General features: G+C 36.1%; 1 protein-coding gene across 1 annotated transcript in view; it reads right to left on the minus strand.

Annotated features, from left to right (window-relative positions):
- FSTL5 (follistatin like 5) overlaps positions 1-25313 on the minus strand; it is a 328503-nt gene that overhangs the window by 52348 nt on the left and 250842 nt on the right. The window contains exons 8-10 of the mRNA XM_086747425.1: positions 20037-20157; positions 11364-11525; positions 9132-9266 (exon numbers count right to left, since the gene is read on the minus strand). Of these exons, the coding sequence (XP_086603551.1) occupies positions 9132-9266; positions 11364-11525; positions 20037-20157 (418 nt within the window). The remainder of the gene's footprint in view (positions 1-9131; positions 9267-11363; positions 11526-20036; positions 20158-25313) is intronic.

Raw genomic sequence — 25313 nt, forward strand, 5'->3', positions numbered from 1 at the left:
AGATGGAAGTTGCCATTTCTTCCTCCTCTATTTGTGATTATTTACATACTTTGTGTAACAAAAACAGCAGTAACATCTTGCCCACTCCACCTTTCTTATAAATACACTATGAAGATACACTGTTATTATAGAACAAATTATCTTTGTTCTACATTAAAATTCTTCAGCTTCCACACAGTGTTTTAACAAGAGCAAGCTGGTGAGTCTGATTTGCGTTATGGCTTCTAGGAGTTGGGTTGATCAAAATCTGTGTTTATGACTATCAAAGGTAGTCATCAACATAAATCTCCAGTGGAGTTGTCAATTTGTGTGCTCATGCTTTAAATGCTGCTAAATCCAGTAGTATGGAAGAGAAACCTATCAGTTAATAAAAGATTTGACAGCTCCTTAAAGTGTATCTGCATGTATTGCAAGCTGGAAAATGAAAAGCCACCTTTATCAGTTACTGCAAAAATGCTAGACTGCTAGAATAAACATCCTGTTTACAAAAAGAAATAGCAGTCCTTGAGAAAAGAAGTAGCCTTAGTTACAATTAACAGCCTATTTTTGTGCTAACAGAAGAAGTTCCAGCAGCTTAATATTCCTTTGCACCAATGTAGCTGCAAAGGCCCTAGAAGTCATCACAAATGGCTGTTAAAGGTAGAAGAAAAGTGTTGTGACATCAGAGCTACTCAAGGTTTAAATTGTACTGATATGAACCAGATTTTTTTTTAATGTCCCATTGACAATATTCTTCTATATTTTTGTTCTGTATTTGCACAGAAGTAGGATAATAATTGAAAATAGAGGCTAAATACTTTCTGCCTTTCAAAGGAACAAAAAGAGGGTAAATTATGTGTAATCAAGACAAACATTTTAAAAAAAAAGGTCCAAATTAAGTACTTAAAAAAACTTCCTAAAAGTTGGTTTGGATGTTTGGTCTGGTGTTATTATTATTATGATGTTATTACTACTTTTGAATAAATTTCAGAATATATCATTAAGTTCAAGAACAGTACCACTACATATACCTCTAGCAGCCCTATTTCCTGAAACTTAATAACTCAAGTAGCTGTAGGCTAGTTGGACTGGGGTATATGTCCTAGAAAAAAGAACAGACAAACACTTGCGCAGATTTCAATTCAGTAAGAAATCAAAAGATGAGAATATAATTATAGGTCAGCTAATAAGTTCTAATGGAAACCAGGTCTTCTCAAACAAACCTGATTGTATTATTTGATAAAATTAGAAGTTTGGTAATGTAAAAATTCATATAGATGTAACCCAGAATTTTGCTAAACACCTGATTTGTTACCACAGAATATTCTGATTAAACATTAGAGTTATAGAAGAGTAGTAAAGTACATGTTAATTAAATTAAAAATTGCTGAAAATATTAATCTGAAAAAGTAATTTTAATTGTTAAATCATTAGTCAATATGAAGAATATAGTGATGGAATATGTCCAGAGCAATGAGTAGTGAGTATTGTCTTAACCACTTTCAATGATCTGTAAACAAACATAAAATCATTTCCTAAGAAGTCTGTGAATTACCTGTTATTATAAATAAAAGATTTTCAAAAAAGTTGCTTTAATCACCTGGTCAAGTACATCTTTAAAATAAATTACATTTTCATATAGCTAAATGCAAATTCAGACATGTAGGGAAAAGTAATGCAGACTATGTCTGTACTGGGAGGCTGAGACAGCTGGGGAGGAACAGCACTTGGAAAGTGAGGCCTGACAGGATACAGGGCATGTGGTAGATAAACATATAAATGCAAACTTCCAGTGCAGATAGTGGAAAAAAGTGACAAGAGATCAGTGGATGTAGAAGCAAAATGTTAACAAGTATGTATTTCTCTCTCCAGGACATTAGAGAAACAAACAATACATTTGCTTCTGCAAAGAGCATTTTTTTAAGAAAACTGTTCTAAAATAAATTACAATCCTCAGGGCAAAAAGACCCTCTGAGTCCTACAGTAACCGTCTACTTTGTGTGTGTCAGGGAAAGTAATGAACATTTAACAATGGTATATTCATCAGGCAAGAACTCTTAAGAGGTCAGTTTACTGGGGGAAAAAAAAAGAGAAACAAAGGAAGAAGTTGAAGGAAAACCTGACTTCAAAATGGAAACTAGCATTATTCTATAGTAATGAAACCAATTAATTATTAAAGCAAAATACCAAAAGAAATGAGAGATTCTCTGACTCTTTGTGTTTCTAACTCAGGTAGATGCATTTCTAGGAGGATATACTTCAGGCAAAAAGAGGATTAGATCTTTATTCAGGCAGAACAGGATGCAATTTAATGTCTTGTGAAATGGAGAAGAGACTAGAGTTAGATGAAGTAGTTCCATCATGCTTAAATCTATGAATTCATGAAATATCTGTTCTGAAAAATCAAACTACATTGGAACGAAACTAAACCTATGTTTTAAACTGCTTTTTGTATTATAAATGTGATTATGCCAGTGACTCCTTCCAACACAGCTGAGTCCTTTAAGATATTATTAGAGAAGCATGACAGTAGGGGAGATTCTGTTGTCTTCAACAAGATTTAGACCAGGTTCTTAATACCCAGAATGTTTTTACCAGTCACTGCAGGGGTTATCCAGCTATTACCCAGACCAGGTATCTCATTCTCAATGGCTTTAACTGCAAACTTGAGGGAAAATGTAATTCACAGCACAAAAAGAGTTTCCAGTCTCTAGTTAATTAAAGCAGCACAGTTCTTGCATTCAGAAATATTTTAGATGCTACTGTTTTAGGAGTAAGATGTACAGATCTATTCACTGTACTAGCTGCTGGGCTCTTGTTAACTATTAAAGTAATGATATTTTAAAATGAATGTTCTGAAAAGGTATACAAGGCAATAAAGAAGGCACAAGAAACAGATATAATTTGAATTTTTTGTTTTCTTTATGACTCTAAGCTAATTAATACAGAAAAGATTAATATCTACTAGGAAAAACAAAACAAAAGTTTTACATTTGTATAAGATATCATAATGATCAGAAGTAATTTCCAGTTACAGTAGAGCATTTTCACAAAACGTTTACTTTCAGTTTAATGTCAGTTTTTCTCAGATTAAAATATAGCTTTTACAAAATTTAAAAACTCTCAGGCAAGGGTCCTGTTAGGAAGAAGGGAGAACAAAGACTATGTTATAAAATGTATGCATGTTAGTAAAAAAGAGAAATGAGATCAGTGTAATTGTTCAGCCTGGAGAGGAGAAGGCTTTGAAGGCACCTAATAGTAACCCTCCAACACCTACACAGATGTTCTCAAGAAGACACAATCAGGCTCTTCACAATTGGCTCTGCAGCAATTGGTATTGCTGGAAAAAGTAGACAAGCTTTCACACACACAAGCCCTTCTTCAGGTCTGATATAGAAACAGCACATTTCAAACTCCAAAGAAGAATTACAAAGAGTTTCATTAGTAAAACCACATTTAGACTCTTAGATCAGGGAAATCAATTACTTTCTGTCAGAGATGGTAAAAATGATATGTGAACAACTAGATAAATAAATGCTATCAAAATTATCTCACACTATAGACTGTTTCTACCCACAAACCTTCTTTTGACTTTTTCGTGTTTGCAGATTTTCCTTTAATGTACATTTATACATTCCTTTAATATCCACTTATACTCCAATATGCTTACTTAAAAAGGCTTAAATATTCCACTTATTAGAACAATAAAAAGTTCAGTCTTCTCAGATATCTGCTTTATTTCTTTTAATTGGTACTAGAAGTAGTGTTATTCTCCACATGGATTAAAAAGGAGTAGTAATATGAGACGTACACTATCGCTGTGTGATCACAGAGATACAATGACAAAACATCAAAGTGACTAGATACTCCTGGATGCAACTTCACATCTTACAGAGGATTATTATGTAGCTTTTAAGGGATCATTTGGTCCTTGTGCTCCTATCCCTTTTTCCTTCTGTTCTTTTTCCTTCAGTGTTTAAGTGTTCTCACTAACCTGTCCTCTTTCACCCATTGCTGCCTGAGTCCTCGCTTTCTTCCTCACTCGCCTCTTCTATTGTGCCTCTCCTCAGGACTCTCACTTCCTCAATTTTACTCAGTCTTATTCCTCCCTACCTATTTTTCCTTGGCTATCCTTCAGTGGTTCTCCAATAGTCCAATAGTGGTTCTCCAATAAGAACCACTCAAGGAGCCAAAAAGAGCCAAGAGTACAAGAAGAAAGTTATCCTCACTATCATATCCACAAAAGCCCACAAAGCCAAGAAAAAGCAGTTACATTGAAAATCTACTCTGTTCTCGTAGTCCTAAAACCTGAGTCTACTGAATGTGAATGGCATCATCTACCAAACTCTCAAGAAGTGTCCACACAGTGTATAAATCACCAATTGCTTGGAGATTTTTATTGTGTCAAACACTGAAGAAGTAATTATTTTCATTGCAGGATGTTCTAGTGATAATCTCACTGCATGAACCACCAACATCAAATCCCAGATTGTGCTGTAGAAAGCTTTCAGTAAAATGACGATAGCACTTTTAACATGAGTAAAATCATGTTTTCTTCCTAATCCGTTTCAGGAGCAGCCACAGTATCTTAGCAGAAACATTAAAAAAGCAAAGCAACAAAAAAGCTGTTTCTTGAGACAGGCAGCAATAATGGAATGCTTCAATCTAAATGGTCAGCGTGAGAGGAATTAAACAGGATATGGTAATAGCACCAGAAATTTATCATCAGTACTTACAACAGATGTTTATATAGGTAATATAAGCTAAAAATTTCCATTACAACTTCATGAGTCTATCAAAAAGCACACAGGTATTTGGACATACATGTTAAGAATATAAAATTTCAGCTACAGAATGAGTTAACTGGCAAAAAACAATGCTGAAGTTAAGGTATTTTAAATAAAATAATTTAATTTTTCTCACCTGAGAAAATGCCAAAATGGAAATATATTTTCAGAAGTTTTATTTTTAGTGCACATTGTAAAAGGCTGATATTCTAAGAAGAGGCCAAACTATTCTGGAGACTGTTATCCATTACTAAAAATTTTACCTGTGTGTGACAGAACAATGGTTCAGTGCTGGCATCTACTAAACAGATCTGTATGACAAAGCACTTTCACAGTATTTTCCATTCACTTCCATCTCAAATTACAATCTTGATGATGAATCATTATCATTAAATTATATTGACTTTTCTTGGGAACTGGAATCCAAATTTCTGAAACTAGAAACTTTAAAATGAACAATATCCTGGCACCCCTAAGTCATACTCTGCATTATATATTTTTATTTTTGCTACTAACATCACACTTCTCACAATTTAGTATAGGTTTGCCAGTCACTCTATTTCTTTTCCATTTATAATACAAACACATGCACTAGATGCCTCTGTAACAAATGCTGTGAATTTTGAAAGCCTAGCAATCTGGTAACATTTTTAGGCACATAAGTGAAGGAAAGTTCTCTTACTATTTAACAATCTATTTATTGATAACGGCACTGGTTTGAATTTAGGTAGAGGTGTCAGAAAATATAAGATTTTCTCTCAGGAGCTGCTTACACTACTCTTCAGCAAAGGAATGAGCGAGCTATGCCCTTTCTGCTGCACATTTTAATTTTTTTTCTCAAAACAATGAACTGAGTTTTCTGCATAACAAATTTGGGATGTTTTGAAAATGAGATTCCACAGATAACTAGGAAGAAGGCCAGATAACAGAGGAGGACCATAAAGATGATCAGAGGGTTGGAGCACCTTTCCTGTAAAAACAAGCTAAGAGAGTTGAGGTTGTCCAGACTGGAGAACAGAAGGCTCCAGGGAGACCTTATTGCAGCCTTTCAGTAGCTAACAGGGGCTTATAAGATGGGAACAAAATTTACCAGAGTCTGTTGTGATAGGACAAGGGGTAATGGTTTTAAAATAGAAGGAAGCAGATTCAGACTGGACATAAGGAAAAAAAATTTTTTACAATGAGGGTGGTAGAACACTAGAACAGGTTGCCCAGAGAGGTGGTGGATGCCCCATCCCTGGAAACATTCAAGGCCAGGTTGGATGGGGCTCTGAGCAACCTGATCTAGTTGGAGACGTCCCCGCTCCTTGAAGGGGCGTTGGACTAAATGACCTTTAAAGGTCCCTTCTAACCCTAACAATTCTATGATTCTATGAACTACCAAAAATTTAGCTTATTATGCAAAGCAGTATTACAACCCAAATCTTTCATATGCACATAAACAACGGGTCAGATAAGTGCAAACGTGAACATTTCCATTAACTATTAAACTTTCTAGGAAATAAAAAACATACACTAGTAAAAATGGAATAATGTTCTGTATTCATTATGTGGCTTATAAAATTACTGTCATGTTCAATGCAGTGCAATTGTACTTTATATTTTAGAGCTTCACTGTAAAAGTTCTTAATAGATCCTCTTAATAGACAATCAATTCGATGTTGTGAAACGCTTTTATTTTGCTATGATTTTTACCTTGTAAGACATTTAAAAAGTAGATGCACCCAGATTAACTGACAAAGTAATGAGAATCTGTCCTACTTTTGTTCAAATCAATATCCTAAAATTTCCAGACAGGAGTACTCCAGTAAGGAAAAAATAAAAGATTAAAAAAATAAGCATGTCTGCTTTATTCTCTTAAAGGAGGATAAAAGCAAAATTATTTTTAAAATGTCATCTATTACAGGTATAGTTTATATCAGATCATATGAAATCACATTTACTCAACCATAGATCTTTAAAATGTAACTTTTGACCTAATCAGCAGCCTTCAAATTAAAGTAGTAGTAGCAATGTGCTTAAAATGTGTGGATGGGGAAACAAAAGGCCACAGTCCTATCCAGCTGGTTTTACCTACGTCATTTTCTTTCCTAATAATCCCTAATTCACCGCATGTACCAGGGTTTTGGGAGAAATACAAAAACAAGAAGAAAAGAGTTAATAATAAGCCCTTCTCTTAATTTCAGTTTTCTAATGCTAGCAGCTCCTCCCCGTAAAGGGATTTATTTCTTTAACAGATGCATTTATCTAAACAGTATCTATCAAATTTGTACCTGCAAGGGCAGTTTATTCATGTAGTTGTTATAATGATATTGATAGTAATTACTTTTTTAATTAGGATGTACTTTAGTCTTCTTGCATGTACAGAAATGGGTTTCTGAGACAAGGTAAGTGAATCAGAGTACCAGAGTAAATATGTCATATAAGTATCTGTTACACATATACATTTGAGTCATATAATTATGGACTATATATGTATTTACATATCCACCAATTTTTACGAAACCGTGTTCAGACACCAAGGAGCACAACAGTAAAATGTCTCCCTTCAACATACAACATAGAACTTGCAGAGTAAATGACTTATAGGAAGGAAGGAGACTGTGTCTTTTGGATGAATTATCTTGGAAATAATTGGATTTATATTTTATCTTCCTTCATTTATATCTTTCATGACACTAACAGTAATCATAACAACTTACTGCTAGTAGACTGTAAAGCATTTCTTGCAAGCAGTGTTCACTGCGTAGCACGTGATTTTACAAATCCTGATCTAAAATTATTGCATCACATTACAATTCCCAAAAACAATATTTCACATAGGTGTGGCTATTCCTGCATAATCACTGCAGATCAGGTCTTCAGAGGACACAACAATTATTTACCTAAAATTCTTGGAAACTGGACAGTTGGAGATAAAGATTTTGTTGTTAAGGCCAAGCAAGTCTTAACCAAGCATAAAAAAAATTCTAGTTTGTTGGGGTTTTGTAATTTGGCAACATCCACAGCATTTTTCACAGACAGCAAAAGGCAAATGGAGGTGACCAAGATACTTCATTTCATAGCACCAGATTACTAGAAATTCAGTATGATCAAACAACTTATTTATCTTCAGCTGCCTTCTCAGAAACGTCTGAGCAGTCATTTTCATGACACTTAAACATGTTAAGACTTTTGAAATGACAGTTATAATTAGTGTTACTGAAAGTAGCTAAGTAAAGATATTAACATTTGGATTATAAAATTTTCCTGCACGGAAGATTTCCTCTGAAACATTTAAAGCTTAATAAACCTATATGTAACTGAACTCAGTGTCTTACAACAGGAAGTGGCAGGGAGACTTGCAGTGCTACTAATTCTGCCTCTAATATATTCTGTCGAGTACTCAGCACTGTTGAATAAGCTTCTAGATACATAGGAATGCCTTCAGTTAATGCAATCAGACTCACTAGTAAAAGAACTATAATTTCATGCATTTCTAATGAATATACAGTATTCCTTACAATAAATAGATTTAAAAGAAAAAAAAAATTAAAAAAACCAACCAACCAAAAAAAAACAACAAATCTCCCCTCAAAACAAACAGTTGAAGTGTAAACTCAGGTGTGGATTTTTCTGAGTAGAGGAAGGAAAGGGAAGGCGAAACAAGTATCAAGGCAGACAAATAATACGTAAGCAGGGTTTATAAGCATCACTACCTTTCAACAGAGGGAAAAGCAATCTACTTTTCAGTAGTGGTAGAGATTTCTTTGACACGTTGAACTCCCAGCTTAGCAAGTGAAATGTGGTCACTGCCGCTCTGCATTTCTGGAGAGCCACAGTTACCAGGCCACAAGAGAGCACTGGCAGGCTGGAACTGATCTGGACCTGCTGAGCACTCCAGCAGGTGCGATCAAGTGCTGTGATGACACTTGTGTCATCAGGGCTGAGTTTGACTCTTGGTATATCTCAGGAACATACAGGAAGAAAGATTGGAAAAGGTCTTCCTCCCATATCCCCATCAACCCCAGAAACCACACCAGGACTACTGCTTAGCCTTATTTAGGCATCCAGTTCATTTTTCCCTTCGTATTCCTTTCATATGCAACAAATCTATCATAAGGAAACTATGCAAATTTTAACAGCAACGTGAAAAATAATTCAATTCACAGAATGAATCAAAGATTTCATTTTACTTTTAAATAAACATCACATTATGCACTCTGCCTTCAGTGGCTCTTGGATATAATTATTTAAACTTTCTTTTTTTAAAATAAATTATCTACACATACTAATTTGAATTTATTTCATGTGTCATAGTTTTTAATAATAATTTAATGCTTAAGTGAGGGCTACAAGTATTTTTATGCTTCTCATAATACTTACGGGTCTTCCGAGCAGAATCTTCTACAAAAAGAGAAGAAATGTCTTCATCCACCCCTGCATCATTCTTTGCAATACAAGTATATGCTCCTGTATCTTCATAGCGCACATTGCTAATGTGAACCTCACTGCCATTTGCTGAAAGGAGAGGAAAAAATCAACATGCAGACATGCTACAGTGCTTTCAGATTACATATTCAGAAGGCTTTCTCAGCGCATACTAATTAAACCATTTTCATTCCTGAGTTCAGAACTTGGAGGTATGCCAAACTAATGCAAAGGTATTCAACTGGCTAGCGAATTATATACACTATTAGTCATCTCAGAGATATCCCAAATACCTCAGCTGATTTTGCACTTCAGAGCCAAATATCAGTCTGAGGTTTTATATATGTTTAAAATACTATGGTTGTATGTTAAATCAGGTGAATATTATGTTTTTATTACGTTGCATTTGGTCACCTGACACTATTACTGGTTTTACACAAAATAACCCAGGTTTCCATAGAATCTAATGAGCTAAAATTTCAACATAAACAATAATTTTAATAAGATAATTTTTCTCTAGTAACCAGAAGGACCTAGATTTGTTTTCATGTGAATGTAGTATAACAACAGAAAAACCAGGCATATTGGAATTTTACACCTACATCAGTGTAGGAGTCTATGGAAACCACTTCAGGAGTTCTATGTCAGCTTGAGTAGGAATGTCAACAAACAGCCCAGGTATCATAGGCAAAGGCTTTTTAAATAATATGATGCGAACAATGATGTGACCAATGACTCATTGCATTTTAAGTACAGCATACTTCTTCAACTGTAGGATCTACTTATAAATACTGCTTTTTAAGTACTCTAAAATATGGACCAGAAGGGGCACTGGGTTAAGGATTAATATGCCTTCTAGACCATCTTTTGCTTGAGGCTAATGAGATAGTTTAGCTGGGGGGAAAAACTCAGGCAAAATGCAATGAGATTTTCAAAATTTTATTTCAAATAAGTATATTCAAGAAAATGGAATTAAATGTATTTTGCTTAGAGAAGAACCATTCTTATTTATTTATCATAAATATATGGTACAGAGGTGAGAAAAAAATTCCAGTCAAATCCTTACAGAAGAAATTAACAGAATGCAGCTATGGAGGAGTCATCCACCACTCTCTACTCATAGTGGAAAGTGTTTCTGCAAGGCAACTGAAGATGCATTCAGGAGAGATGGCCGTGAAAGAACAGAGGACTATGACACCTATAGGGAGTATAAGACTCTCTTCAGAGAAGCATTCACCATCTGCCTATCCCACTGTTTCTTACACTACAGCATGATTGCTATCCTATTCTAATCTACATCCTGGTTTTGCAGATGTATGAAAGAAGGTTCTGAAGGGGACTATATTTTTTTTAATATGGCTGATCAAAAATCACCAGAAGGACTGCAGAAGCTAGAAGGGTGCTGGGCAGGTTCATTAAATTTGCTGAGCCCTGAAGGTTCACAGAAGATTCATACACTGGCCTTTATTGTTGATTAAGATTAAGACTTTCCTTTTGTGGTTTTTTGTTTGTTTATTTGGTTGGTTGGTTGGTTGGTTTTTTGTTTGTGCAGTGTCTTTGCACTCCCACAGAGGTCTGCCAAGATCCCTCAGAAAATAGCCATCCATTTCAGATATTTATCCTCCTGTCTTTTCCACCATCAGGACCCCAAGTCTCACTGAGACTTGTATCAGTCAAAAAAAAAAAAAATCTCTTTTCAACTAAACTGCAGTAGAAGTGAAGTTTAGTTCGTGTTCTGATTTAAATTTAAATCTGGACTCATGAAAAATAACTAGATTAACATTAACACATTAGAATAAAACGTTTACAGACAAAAGCTTTGCTTCCCAATTTAAACATTCGTGTTGAATACTAATTGAATGGTATTAATATAGTTGTAGTCACAAATTCTAATACTGAGTTGGGACTGAGTCTTGGGCTGCTTGCTCTACTCCGAAACTACACACACTGCTACAAGAGCATATTGGAATTTATTGGTAGTCCTGCCAGTAAGTACAACCATTACTCTAATAAAGAGAAAACAGAGAAGTTGTGTGTCTTTGGGAGTAGCTGGAAGACGTCTTCTGAGATGTTTTAGTTTATACTTCAGTGCTTGGTTAAAACCACATAAGAAGGACAGCTAGTACGGAAAGGATGCACTGGATAAAGCATTCGCAACCTGTAGAAAACAATAAATACGCCCCTTACCCTGAAGAGTTAGCTGTTTGGATAACTTTGGAGTGATATCAATCCCATTCTTCAGCCAAGCAAGTTGCGGGTTCGGAATACCTTCAGCATGGCACCGAAGGCTAGCTGTCACACCTGGCTCCCTTGCCTGGCTCTCTGGATAGACTCGGATAACTGGTGGAACTGAAGGCAAGAAACAATTATAATTTAGTAGAAAAGAGTATTATGTTAATTTAAAGAAAAATAATTTCAAGCAAGTCTAAAGACTTCTGCAGCTATATATAACAACAGTGCAACTCACAGATGTGGTATTAGTCACATATTCAGTGACATTCAATGCTGAACTCTGCCACAGTGAATTTATGAAGCAGAAAAAATGTTCTGTGAAACAAACCTCTTTTCACTGCCTGTGGTATCAATGAAAAAAAACCCTGAATTCTAATTCAATAGTATGAGGTTGAGTAATAAGATTTTTATTTTTCCTTAAATATATTTATAAAATATGAATAATGTACAACCAGCAAGTTACGATGTGATGTACAGAGATTGTAATTGTCCTGTTTCACAGGAACTTCTTGTTAACACTTTCACCTCCACCTTTCCTCTCTCTCCAAAATGCCTATAAGCAATCCATTTTACCTTTATAAAACATGTAATCACATAATGGTTGACCTCACCTCCAGAGGTCATCTTGTTGAGCCCCTCCTGCTCAAGCAGGGCCACCTAGAGCCAGTTGCCCAGGACCATATCTAAATTTCAGAATATTTCCAAGTAGGGAGACTCTACTACTTCTCTGTGCAACCTGTGCCAGTGCTCAGTCAGCCTCACAGTAAAAAAAAAAAAGTGTTGCCTGATGTTCAGACAGAACCTCCTATGCCCAGGATACCATTCGCCTTCTTTACCACATAGGTACATTGCTGGGTCGTATTCAATCTGGTGTACACCAGGCTGCTTTCCACCTGGGTGGCCCCTGGTATATATATTGGTGCGTGGGATTGTTCTTCCCCAGGTGCAAGACTTGGCACTTCTCCTCGTTGAATTTCATAAGATTTCTGCTGGTCCATTTCTCCAGTTGGTCAAGTTCTTCTGAAAGCAGCATGATTCTTTGGTGTGTCAGCCACTCCTCTCAGTTTGCTGCCATCTGCAAACCTGCTCAAGGTACAACTCTGCCCCTTCATCCAGACCATTAATGAAGACACATAGGTTGGGGCAATCTCAAGTCTAAATACAGGCCAGGTGTAGAATGGATTGAGAGTAGCCCTGAAGGGAAGGACTTGGGGTGTGCTGGTGGATGAGAAGCTCAGCATGAGCGATCAATGTGCGCTTGCAGCTCTTTCTGTCAACCGCATCCTGGGCTGCACCAAAAGAAGCTTGGCCAGCAGGTCAAGGGAGGTGATTCTCCCGCTCTACTCTGCTCTCATGAGACCCCGCCTGGAGTACTGTGTCCAGCTCTGGAGCCCTCAACATAAGAAGGACATGGAACTATTGGAGCAAGAGGAGGGCCACGAAGATATCAGAAGGCTGGAGCACCTCTCCTAGGAAGAAAGGCTGGCAGAGTTGTGGCTGTTCAGGCCGGAGAAGAGAAGGCTCCAGGGAGACCTTATAGCAGCCTTTCAGTAGCTAATGGCAGCTTGTAAGAAAGATGAGGACACTTTTTACTAGGGTCTGTTGCAATAGGACAAGGGGTAATGATTTTAAACTAAAAGAGAGTAGATTTAGATTGGATATAAGGAAGAATTTTTTTTTACAATGAACATGGTGAAACACTGGAACAGGGTGCCCAGAGAGGTGGTGGATGCCCCATCCCTGGAAATATTCCAGGCCAGGTTGGATGGGGCTCTGAGCAGCCTGATCTAGTTGGAGATGTCCCTGCTTGTTGTAGGGAGGTTGGACTAGGTGACCTCTGAAGGTCCCTTCCAACCCAAACTATTCTATGATTCTATGTTAAACAAGACATTTATAAGACTAATCTTCTGAGTTTCATTATTAGCAAAATATAATATTTTTTGACATAACTTTTCCAAAGTTTGGAAAGTTGCTGCAGTATATGCTCACTAACTAAAAATCTGCTACCTACCACCCATCAGTATTGGTAGAGAGAGGGCATATGACATCATGGTGGACATATTCCTGTTGGCAATCAGTGACTAAGCAAGACGAAAAAAATCTTGCTATGTTGATTTTTTTAGATGAAAAATTATTGATCTTATCTTTAATTATGTATAGAGAGAACTTGCTTGAGGTTGTTTCTAACAATAAAAAATTCACTGTAGTGAAGGTTAAAGAAGCGTATTTCCTATTCCTCAAAGTTTTGTTTAATGTAGTTTTAAAAATTTGGAGTACTTAGCTGGCGTCACAAAACACAGCTGGGTAGAGGACAAAGTATGAGTTGATAATGAAAGAAGATAACAAGATCAAAAATTAACTGTGTCTATTTTGGCATGAGATTAAATATTTTCAAATGCTATCCAACTGTTTACAAGAAATGTCACAGCATGTTGTCCTATTAAAGTTTAGAAATGCCTCAGATTTCTATGTCACAAGAAATACACAACTGTACTCAGATGGGATGTGAAAATCAGTAGATTTCAGGGATATTCTAAACCCAGTTAGAAATTAGGGTCTTTTCAAATAATATACAGGTAATATTACACATAACCTCAATATGCAAACTGCAAAAATATAATAAAAGAATATAGAAGAAGATTAAAAAGGTGAAAATAATGCCTGCTAGTTATTTAGACTTCCAGCTGAGAGCAAGAGCACATAAAAATCAGACATTTAAGGTTTCTATTGAGTTTCTGGAAGAGACTTTGCTTTTACGGATGCAGATCTCTACTTTTGATCTCAAGCCTGACATTCCCATTCCTGTTCCCTCTATAATTCTTCCCAGTTATGTCTCCTCTTCCACAGGATCTGTGTGTTCCATAGTGAGACCTTGCCTTCCCCATTTTGTTCCTCATCCTGAGCCTCACTTGACTGCATGCTCAGATGGCCTGAGCCTCTTTCAGCTCCTCAGCTCCCACTCTTACTCTACCTCACTCCCTAGGGTTCAATTTTCATGTCTGCACTGTTACAGTATTTCTTGATCAGCCTACCTCATGTTGCAGATTTCCCACTGCATCAAAGCCAAATACTTTATTTCTCCACCTTGCCTCAAGAAGAGTGAGAAGTTCCACCTTCTTAGGGACAGGATTGCTATCATTTAACACTCTCAAGCATCCCAGCAGCACAAACAACTTTTAGGACCAATACTAAGGCATTGCAACTCATTGCATTCTGACTATCTATGATAGGATATTTTTTGTCTGTTTTATGCCAAAGAAATAGTCTCATTGCATACAAAAAAAAACTTATGGGAATTTAACTACCACACCTTGATAGACTTCTACTGAGTGCGTGAGAAAACAAATTTTCTAACAGACCAATTTTGGAGATTTTTCATTGACTAGAAAAAGGAATATATTAGTTTAGCTTGGGCAAAAGGCAGATGTTATTTTTGGGCAATTTTATTCTTAGTAAAGTTTTAGAAAATTTTAAAATTTAAATAAAATACTTCCTAAATAATCAAAGTCAAACCGTGCATCACAAGATGCTACTGTTGTTAACTACTCAAGGCTTAGGAAATGGGAAGGTAAGGACCTGCTCAAGTGAAAGCAGGTCTGAGTTTTCTTCCACTATCCCATCTTTCTGTAGCAGATTCTGTTTCATTTAGCAGTGTTTTCCCAGACACAGAGGTACTGGCATGACACTTGAGTCTATTTCTTGCCCTATCTTTCCTCCATTTGCTGCCATTTCCTACTTTCCTCAGAAATCTGTGTCTGATATGTTATGTATACAATTAGAAAAGATTTTCAATCCTTGTTTTGCATTATACTTTTTTTTATTCCATATTACCCTGGAACCTACCTGTAATATGCCCCAAGAACTGTGCAACTGAGGCATGCAGGCAATTAAAATATTAGTCCAGTATGGGCTCAGTCTAAAAAATTAGTTTAATATAACAAGTTTGATGTGAACACTTGGGGTTAATTTCAATAACTTTTTTTTTTGTGTAATTGACTATAAATATTAGCAGAAAGCTAATATTTATAAATTTTAAGTACACAAATAATATGACTGTTCATGCTGACTTTCAGAGAGGTATGTTCTAATATCTTAACCTAAAGAAGTCTACTTTATAAGGGAGAAGTCATTACACAGGTTAAAAAGGGAAGGAAAAGAAAACATTACATGATTGTTTTTAGCAGAATCATATATAATATGTAACTGCATGTATCCTACATCCCTTATCATTGAGTTCAAAAAGCCATACGAGATTGTTTGTTCCAAATATGGTGAATATGTAATTATTCAATACATCTTACAGTATCGCTATAAAAACCTGTGAAGATTATTTCAATGAGGTCTAATGGTGGGGGGAGGGAAGAGAGATAGAAAACAGTATGGTCAGGCTGTCTGGAATCCAGAGAGAATATATGTCTTTAAGAAAGAAACATGTAATATATATAGTGAACAGGGTTCTTCTGTTGCTATATATGATAACTCTCCTTTTGGATTAAACTGAGATAATCTGTATGGAAAACAAAGCTGGTAAACAATTCTTCAGATACTAAAAATTACCCATTTATATTTGACTGAGGGTTTGGATTCTCTTTTCTTTACCTTAAGGTACCAAAACTTTTGAGTTTTTTAATAGGCCTTTTGTCTTGGAACTAAGATGCGGAAAATTCTTGTAATCTCTCTGCAAAGAGCTTGCCTTGTAAATCACTGTAAAAGCTCAGGGAGTAGGATAACATTGTTAATACATAAACAGAAAGAAAAATGTCATATTGGTGTTACACATATATGAAGTTGATTTGTAACATACACCATAGACGCATACTATTTTTAGAGCAGGTTTGGATTAGAAGGTAGTCTTCTTTTTTGCTTACAATATGGCTAATCACATGTTGTTTATTGTCAAGAAATATCTTTCCAAAAGCAAAATTCCTCACATTTGCACTATCAGAAATCTAAGCTATGACCTGTATATGCTGGTAAAATAAAAAAAAACCTGAGTTCTAAAAAAAAAATATATATTTAAACTCATCTATTGATTGCCATCACAATCAATAATATTAACACCTCTGTTTATGGACCACGTAGATCCATAACTTGATAAACACTGAGTTAATAAGAAAATACAAACTTTCTAGGTATTTCAGCTTTTTCTATAGAAATTTTCAAGGCTTTTTTTTGGAGCCACTTGTCTCTAAAATGCCCTTTGATGGTATTAATATATTCAATTAACCACTTTATATATTAATATTCAGCTACTTAAGACAACAGAGGTGTATACATCAGGATTTTTTGTGTCAAATATATTTGGAAAAACTCTACCAGCATTCCCCTATAAATTTTTTAACAGCTGCTGTGGAAAAAAAACCAGAGGCTAATAAACAAGCATAAGGGAAATGACACAAATCCTTCTGAAATACAAATTAAGTAAAGATAGATTTTAATGAACAAATTATGGCATTTATATTATAAATATTTTATAGGAGACTAAATTACACAGCTCCTGTTTGTTTTCAGTGATACTAAGACCATCACATATAGCTATCATTATCTGAGAATAAACTTCCGAATTTGTAGAGTTTATGACAGCAAAGGAAAAATACCTTGGAATGGAATGAATTTCAATATGACAGATATATGGAGGAAAAAATTTAAAAACAACCAACAGGCTCAGACACATGTACTCTCAGAATCATATAGTCACAAAATTATATACTTTGAAAGTTTTAAGTACTTTGTAAATGCCAATAATGATCATTATTTAATGAAATGGTTATTCCTGCACCATTACAACTTTGTATTTTGGGTTTTTTTCTGTTTGTTTACAATATTTACTGTGCTATTTAATTGAATTTTATCACCATAAAACATGCCTTTCACAGTCCTGATTGTCTCTATTGTTAAGACTCCAAAGTAAACTCATTATTGTCTAGTACTGTACCAGGCAATCCAAAACTAAAAAAAAAATTCCTACAGATTTTAGTTTTAAAAGAAAAATAAATAAAAATTAAATATACATATAACATTTGCAAAACAGTTGATGAAAAATATAGAAATATTTTTTTTCTAAAAGTATATAGATTTACACAAATGGAAATCAAAAAGAGAATTTAAAATCTAATTACACTGTTTTCATTGAAACTTCACATTAGATCTTTGTGATCAATGGAGTCTCATTACCTTATTAATCTTTTTTCTGACTCTCCTGTTAATACAAGTACCATTATATTAATTAGTCATTATCACAGCTACAAGAACTGACCACTACATCTGTGCTTAGGAATATTACTGCTTAGAAGTACAGATCTAAACTGTGGAAGAGCTGTTCATTTGATCTTTATTCTCAACAATTTTAACTCCATGTATTCACCATGTGCACAGCAAATGATCCTATTGCTCAAAGGGACTCCTTTCTCCTTTCCCTCTCTCCCCAAAATATCAACACCCAAAATAGTGGTGGAAGGTACCACTTCAGTGGCAGAAGGTATCACTCCAGGGCCAGCTTGTGGAACACTAGCTATCTGAGCAGAGCAAACATAGACTAGTCAATTTATCTGGAGAACTTTAAATTTATATGAATGATACAGAGCAGCAACAGCAGTGATTGTCTTTGGCACTACAAAGTTTTACACTGGTTTCCAGATAAAACATACAATTCCCTGACAGACACTTCATCACCAGAAAAATCTATGTTTGTCCTCCTTCACCTATTCCAAATTATGTTTCTTGATTTTCCAGTCTTGCAGAAAACCTTCTTCAACTTAAGTGGAGTTCCACTTCATTGTGTGCTGAACTGAGCCAAACATGAAGAATCTCAGTATTTTAATTGTTACAATGCACCTCTTTAGGATTATTAACACATTGGAATGGGTAGGCATTGTGTTCACAAGAATATAATTTTGTTAATAAATTAGGGTAAACTAGAACACATGAAACAGAGGAGTAGAAACTGGTCAAGGACCTTCTGATGTGTCCAACTCACCAATAATTCTGCTGTGTCTGCAGGAATTAAAATATGAATAAAACACACTTTAGTCTTTTCACTAGTTTAGCCAGTATTTGCTACCTGGCTTTTTAAATGACAGAAAAGAATTCCTAAAGAAAAAATTGAAGGAGGAAAAGATGTTGATATCATGTACTATCTCAGAGAGGATACTCAATTTACAAAATGTTGAGGAACGTTGGGAGAAATTGAAAAAAAAAAAAAAAGAGATAGATAAATAGGTATTCTAAGCCAGTTTCCTGGAGAAACAAAATGGCAGTTACAACCCGTTAAGAAAACTGCAAACAAGCACTAAACATCAAAGTCATTTAAAGTGTCAAAGATATTAACAACAGAAAGTAGAAAAAAAAAGGCTATTAAAAAAAAACCGGATCATATTAAAAGACAAGTGAAATAATCTTGGGAGATACATTTGGTGTGAATATCAATAAAATATATGAATATTAGAAAATATTTCAGCATTTTTGGATAACGCATGCCAAGAAAAGTAAATTATAATAAGAGTTTATGCAACTGACTAACAATTAACAACACAAAGAATGATGGCAGTGGCCAAGAGACCAGGTCTAGAATATGCTTCAGGAGAAAATTAGAACGTGTTAATGCAGAGTAAATTTGTAGGAGAAGACTGAGTTTAGACATGACTTTGTATAAGATTAAGTATCAACACAGAATGACAAATACTGGCAGTTTAATGCAAAATCGTAGACATAAGAGTCAAAGATAAATATGAACATTGAAATAACAGGAAAGCATAAGGTGACTCAAAAGATAAAAAAGACATAGAACTCACTAGGGAAAAAGTACAGTGAGACTATTGGACCCTTAGTCACTGGAGGAGAAATGCTTAAAATAATTTGGAAAAAAAAAAAAACAACCAAAAACATATAGGAAAAATAGCTAGGAGAGAGTACTACAGTTCAAGAGAAGGGAAAGGTCTGTCTTCAGGGCACCAGTAACAATTGCAGTTAAGTTTTGTCCCAGTACAGAGTTCAAGAAAGTCATCCTTAGAACTTGAACAGATGTAGGAAAATGTAAAGATCAAGACTTCAAATCAAGATGCCTAGAGTTAATCTACTAAAATCATGGTTAGATTTCAAAATAATAAATGTGAATTTAGAAACCTACATGAATTACAAAACTTTTACAGTAGTGCATTTTTTAAAATTTATATTAAATGGAACATTCTTAACACAACAGCCCCATGCACTCATTTTTCCCAGCGTGTTCCCCAGAATTACTAAATTAATATTAAAATCAACTTTAACTGTGTGTATATATATGTATATATACAAACACTTATTATTCTGCAGATTATATGCTAAACCTCCTCACAGATGAACAGTTCACAGAGTACAGTAAGTCCTCTGGACTATCTTTACTCCTTTTAATAACTATGGTTCATATGGAAGTAATAAATGAAAATTATTATATTTTATTGTTTTGCAAGGTTATCGATAGAAGAACAATAAGGAAACATAATTGTGTATTTTCCTGTTAAACATAATTGTGTATTTTCCTGTTAAGTTGTAATACAATATAAAAAAAAAGTAAAACAGCAACAACAAACCTGCTCAACAAATCCAAATCCAAGTCTCTTATGATTTGGTAATTAGAAAATTGTTCCTTACCATTCACTTGGAGAATATGAGTTTGATAGAGCTTATCATAGCCATCAGCATAGCAGGTGTAATTTCCCATATGAGTTGTGGTAACTTTAGTAATGTACAAGGACCCATCATCTCCGAAATCCTATAGGGAAAGATTAAAAACAAGGTTATCATAATAATGTCTGCATTTCTACAGCAATTATGCTTGTCATCTTGGCAATAAAGCTCTGATGCAAATACCAAACATCACAAATATTAAATTAGAATAGCTGACAGTAATCTGAAACCCAAATATTGTATTTGTGAATGGCACAGTTGTTTGATCTTGCCACATACACACACAGAATCATAGAATACTTTGGGTTGGAAGGGACCTTTAAAGGTCATCTAGTCCAATCCTCCTGCAATAAGCAGGGACATTTTCAACTAGACACTGTGTCTGCAAAAGAAAACACAACTTTTATTTTAACAATTACTTAAACTCTGCAGAAGTAATATATTTGTTTATTTAGTTATGATAGTTATTTACAGAAGAAAAGCTATTTAGGATTGAACCCAATCAGACAGAAAAACAATCTGCACAATTTAACAAGGTAAATGACATTGTGTGGAAGTGCGATCATCCTTTGAAACGAGTCGATAAACAGAAAAAAAAAAAAATCTTTATTTTTCTTCAAGTTTGAGTTCCTATTTTTAACTTCATTCTTTTATATACATTGAATTGGCATATATGTTCCAATGGACTAGAGTGCAAAATTTGATCCTTAGTTTGATTCCCAGTTCAATTCTCAGTTTAATTTCAATTTCAATTAATACAATATCATTTAAAATTCACAACAAGTTGTAAACTATTGTCGTGGTTTTGTTAGTAAGGGGAGGCCTAAGGTTGTAGCTTCTGTAGGAAACTGCTAGAAGTCGCTCCCCTTTGTTCAGGGGACTTGGCCAGGCCTAGGGCGGACCCGCTGCTGGCCAAGGCCAAGCCGATTGGTAGCAGAATGTCTTGTGATAATGCCTCTGCGATAACGTATTTAAGAAGGGGAAAACAGAAAAAAAAAAGAGAGAAGAGAAGATGTGAAGAAGCTGAGCGGGGGCAGAGGTGCAGAGGGAGAGGCGCAGGCCTCATGGGCCTTGCAGGCCTCACCCTCTGGCCTCTTGCCAGGCAGCCGATTGGGCCCGACTCGGTCCAACCCAGCTGCAAGAAGTGGAGAGGAGATGAGAAGTGAATAAGATGTAAAAAAGATCCTGAGAGACATCTACCAGCCTGTTGTGAGGAACAGCTGCAGACGCCAAGGTCAGGTCAGAAGGAGGGGGAGGAGTAATGCGACTCCTGGCCAAGATTCCCCTGCAGTCTGTGGTGACGACCATGGTGGAGCAGGTTGTCCCCCTCCAGCGCATGGAGGTCCACGGAGGGGCAGAGATCCACTTGGAGCCCGTGAAGGACCCTGTACCGGGGGAGGTGGATGCCTGAAGGCAGCTGTGGCCCGTGGAGGGCCTGCTGAGACAGCTGTTCTAGAGGGACTGCACCCGTGGAAGAGATGACCCATGCCGGAGCAGTTCCACGAAGGACTGTGGCCCGTGGGAGGGACCCCACAATGGAGCAGGGGAGGAATGTGAGGAGTTCTTCCCCCGACCATGAAGCAGCGGCGTGAAACAACATGTGATGAACTGACCACAACCCCCATTCCCTCTTCCCCCCTCTGCCGCTCCCGGGGGGAGGGAAGGTAGTAGAGATAATGTTAAGCTTGGGAAGAGGGAGGGGTGGATGGAGGTTATCTTGTTCTCTGTCTCATTATCCTGCTATTTGTAGTAATAAATGAATAGTTTTCCCCAAGTCGAGTCTGTTTTGCCCGTGACGGTAACTTTAAGGATTTCTCCCTGTCCTTATCTCAAACCTCGAGCCTTTTTTCTTATATTTTCTCTCCCTGTTCTCTCGGAGGGTGGGGGGAGTGAGAGAGAGACTGCGTAGTCTGGTCCGATCGGGGCTGAACTACGACAGTTATTTTGGCGCCCAACGTGGGGCTCGAGGAATTTGAGATAAGGATTGAGTTTAATTGGGAGCAGTAATGGGCAAAACAGGGATTGAACTTGACAAAAGAGCAAAATGATTAGGGGAAATTTATGTTCTGATTGTGGTGAAGGGATAAGTGGTGAATTGTGTGTAAATTGTATGGTCTATCCACTGTTGGTGTTTTGAGGATATTATTTTGATTCTTGGTGCGGGGAATTCTTTTTTCTTTTCTGTTGATGTGTGTGTATTTTAATTAGAATTCTTAAATACGTAATTCCAGAGGCGAGGGGTGGAATGTCATGGTTTTGTTAGTAAGGGGGGGCCTAAGGTCGTAGCTTCTGTAGGAAACTGCTAGAAGTCGCTCCCCTTTGTTCAGGGGACTTGGCCAGGCCTAGGGCGGACCCGCTGCTGGCCAAGGCCGAGCCGATTGGTAGCAGAATGTCTCGTGACAACGCCTCTGCGATAACGTATTCCATCTTGCCATTTTACTCCTAAAAACTGGATCTCTTGTGCAGGCCTGAACTACGACAGGGGCTGAACTACGACAACTATGCAAATTATTATAAAAATGTATGGAACAATTAATAGGGCTTTATTTTTCCTTGTTATTTTTCATATCTGCAAGAGCCACCCTAAAATAATAGTCCTAGTCCAATCTAGCTTCTTCCAGTCTATGTCTCATAGATGCTAAAGTGCTTGTACAAATCCTGCTAGTTGTTTTTTCTACATTATATTTCACGATTTGCTTTTTTAAGGACACTTCTTCACAGTCAGTTTCTTTTCAGTCTCACCTAGCAATATTTTTGTTGTTATATGTGCAGTGTATTTACATAAAAGCAAAGAATATAAAACAGAAATGTAAAACTATGAAAAATGTCTTTCAGTCTAGTAGATAATTCCTGCTTTAAAATATTCAGTTCAGAAATTAAACTGTATAAACTATGATGAAAAACATGCAAAACACAGTCACTGTTTCATACCAGGAAAAAGTGTGCTGGATCTCCTATGGTATGTAGGTGAGCCCCTGGCTCTGAAGGGAACCCATGCTCTATAATTATATGCCTAATTTTAATACAGTCTATCATAAACTCAACTAGCTTTCCTGTGTATTAAAAAGTAGTTTCAAAGATTCTCAGTATTCTTATGTATACAATACAGCTTTATTTTATTTTTATCCTAAACTTATTAATCATCAGCTTATAGTCATTTTATACACCTTAACATACACAGCCTCTAAAATAGCCTTTAAAATCTTTAAATAACTTCAAATATCCTCTCCTTGTGATTAACCACAGGATATGCTACCATAAAACATACACAACATGTATTATAATTATATGCAACAGAAATATTCATATACACATAGGCTCACACATAGAGCCCAAAGTATCCAACAGGTGTCTGATTCATTAAACAGGGATAATCACCAAGCTACAATATCTACATGTCTCATTAGATTCAGTCATTCATTACAGAAGCACTACTTTTGCAAATGGATTTCAGGGATCTGGTATTCCTGAAGGCAAGAGTTACTGGTTAAGACTACAGCAAAATAAACTTTCAGTATATCAGCCTCTTCCACTTCCATTTTCACCAAGCCCCATGCCCCACTCAGCAGCAGGCTTATATTTTCCCTAGTCTTTCTTTTACTGCTGACATAGCTCTGAAACCCTGTAGAAGCTCTTCTTGTTGTCCTTCACGTCCCTCACCAAGTTCAATTCCAGGTGGGCTTTGGCTTTCCTAATCCTTCACAATCAAATAGTGTCTCCATGTTCTTCCTGAGTCACCTGTCCTTGCTTCCACCTTTCTTCCTTTTTATTTGAGTTCTGTCAGGAGCTCCTTGTTCATTAACACAAGCTTTCGATGTACTGTTTATTGTGACAGACCATTCTTGAACACAGAAGAATGATCCTTGAAAATCAATCAGCTCTCATAGACCCCTCTTCTTTCCAGCATGGTCTGCTACGGGATTCTTCCAAGCACATCCTTGAACAGTCTACTCTCCTGAAGTCCAGGGTTGTGCTCCTGCTTTTTGCCTTCCTGCCTCTTCTTAGGCTCCTGGACTCTACCATCTCATGGTCACTGCAGGAAAGGTTGCCTTGATTTATATCCTCAAAGAGCTCTTCCATAATTGTAAGTATGAGGTTCAGTAGAGCATTTCCTTTCGTTGGCTCCTCTATCATGTGTGTTAACATCATGACTGTCTAAGATATAACACTCAAACTAGAGGTAAACATTAAGACATTATAAAAATGTTCTTCCAGTCCAACCAAATTGTATACAACTGTAATGAAAATCTGCTAAAGATAGAGTAAAAGGAACTACTAGTGTTCAAGAGCAGCCATTGCATTGCTTAGGTTTTATTCAACTATTTACATGATTATACGAGAAAAAGATATGTTAATGTTGAACCCTGTAACAGAGCACACAGTAGTATCAGCTAAATCATGTCTGAATTGCCAATTTTCAGAATGTTTCAAGTTAATAATATTTAGAATCTGATCAAATGTACCATTTAAAAAAGAAACAAGAGCATCTATATAAGTGTCACGAGAACTTTTATAAACACATGTAGACAGACTAGTGAAATCTCCTGTTATACAGCCACATTGCTGTACTTTCTCTTTTCATAGTTTGGACTCAGACATCTTTTCTCCTTTTCCCTCCTTAAACTCAAAATTTTAGAGGAGCTGAATAGAAGGAAACATCTGGATTACTGACATTACGTCTGTAAACAACAGTACAAAGCTCTGAAAGTAAGTTCTTCTATTCTACATGTCAATTATAGAATAGGATATAAGCGCTGGACATCTCTGAAACTTTCTCCTTGGTTCCCCTTTGTGATGAAACCTGTCTATCACTGACTTTACAAGGGGGAAAAAAAAGCATACATTTTGCCTAATATATGGTTTCTTTATTATCAATGAAAGAGGAAAAAAAAAGGCATTTAAATAGGCATTTAAATATGCATCATACCATTGAACCAAAACATTTTCAGAAGCACCTCTTTCCTTGTATCATAAAATCTGCCTACTAGTGCCATCCTACCAGTCTGGGATGTATTCCATAGTCCATTTGAACCAAGGTCACCAATTTAAATGTGGATAATAGCCAGAGATCACTGGAGCAGAATTCTTGCAGCAAAGAGACTGAAGTTGCAGTTATATGAAGTATTACAGATAGACAGATCATTTTGAGTTTAAACGAGAACTTAAGAAATTATTTGGCTGAAATTGCCTTAAGCATTTATAGATGCATTCTGCAACTGTCCCAGAACTACTGTAATGTCT

This window comes from Chlamydotis macqueenii, chromosome 4, assembly GCF_036417535.1.
Source record: "Chlamydotis macqueenii isolate bChlMac1 chromosome 4, bChlMac1.mat, whole genome shotgun sequence".
Classification (NCBI taxonomy): Eukaryota; Metazoa; Chordata; class Aves; order Otidiformes; family Otididae; genus Chlamydotis; species Chlamydotis macqueenii.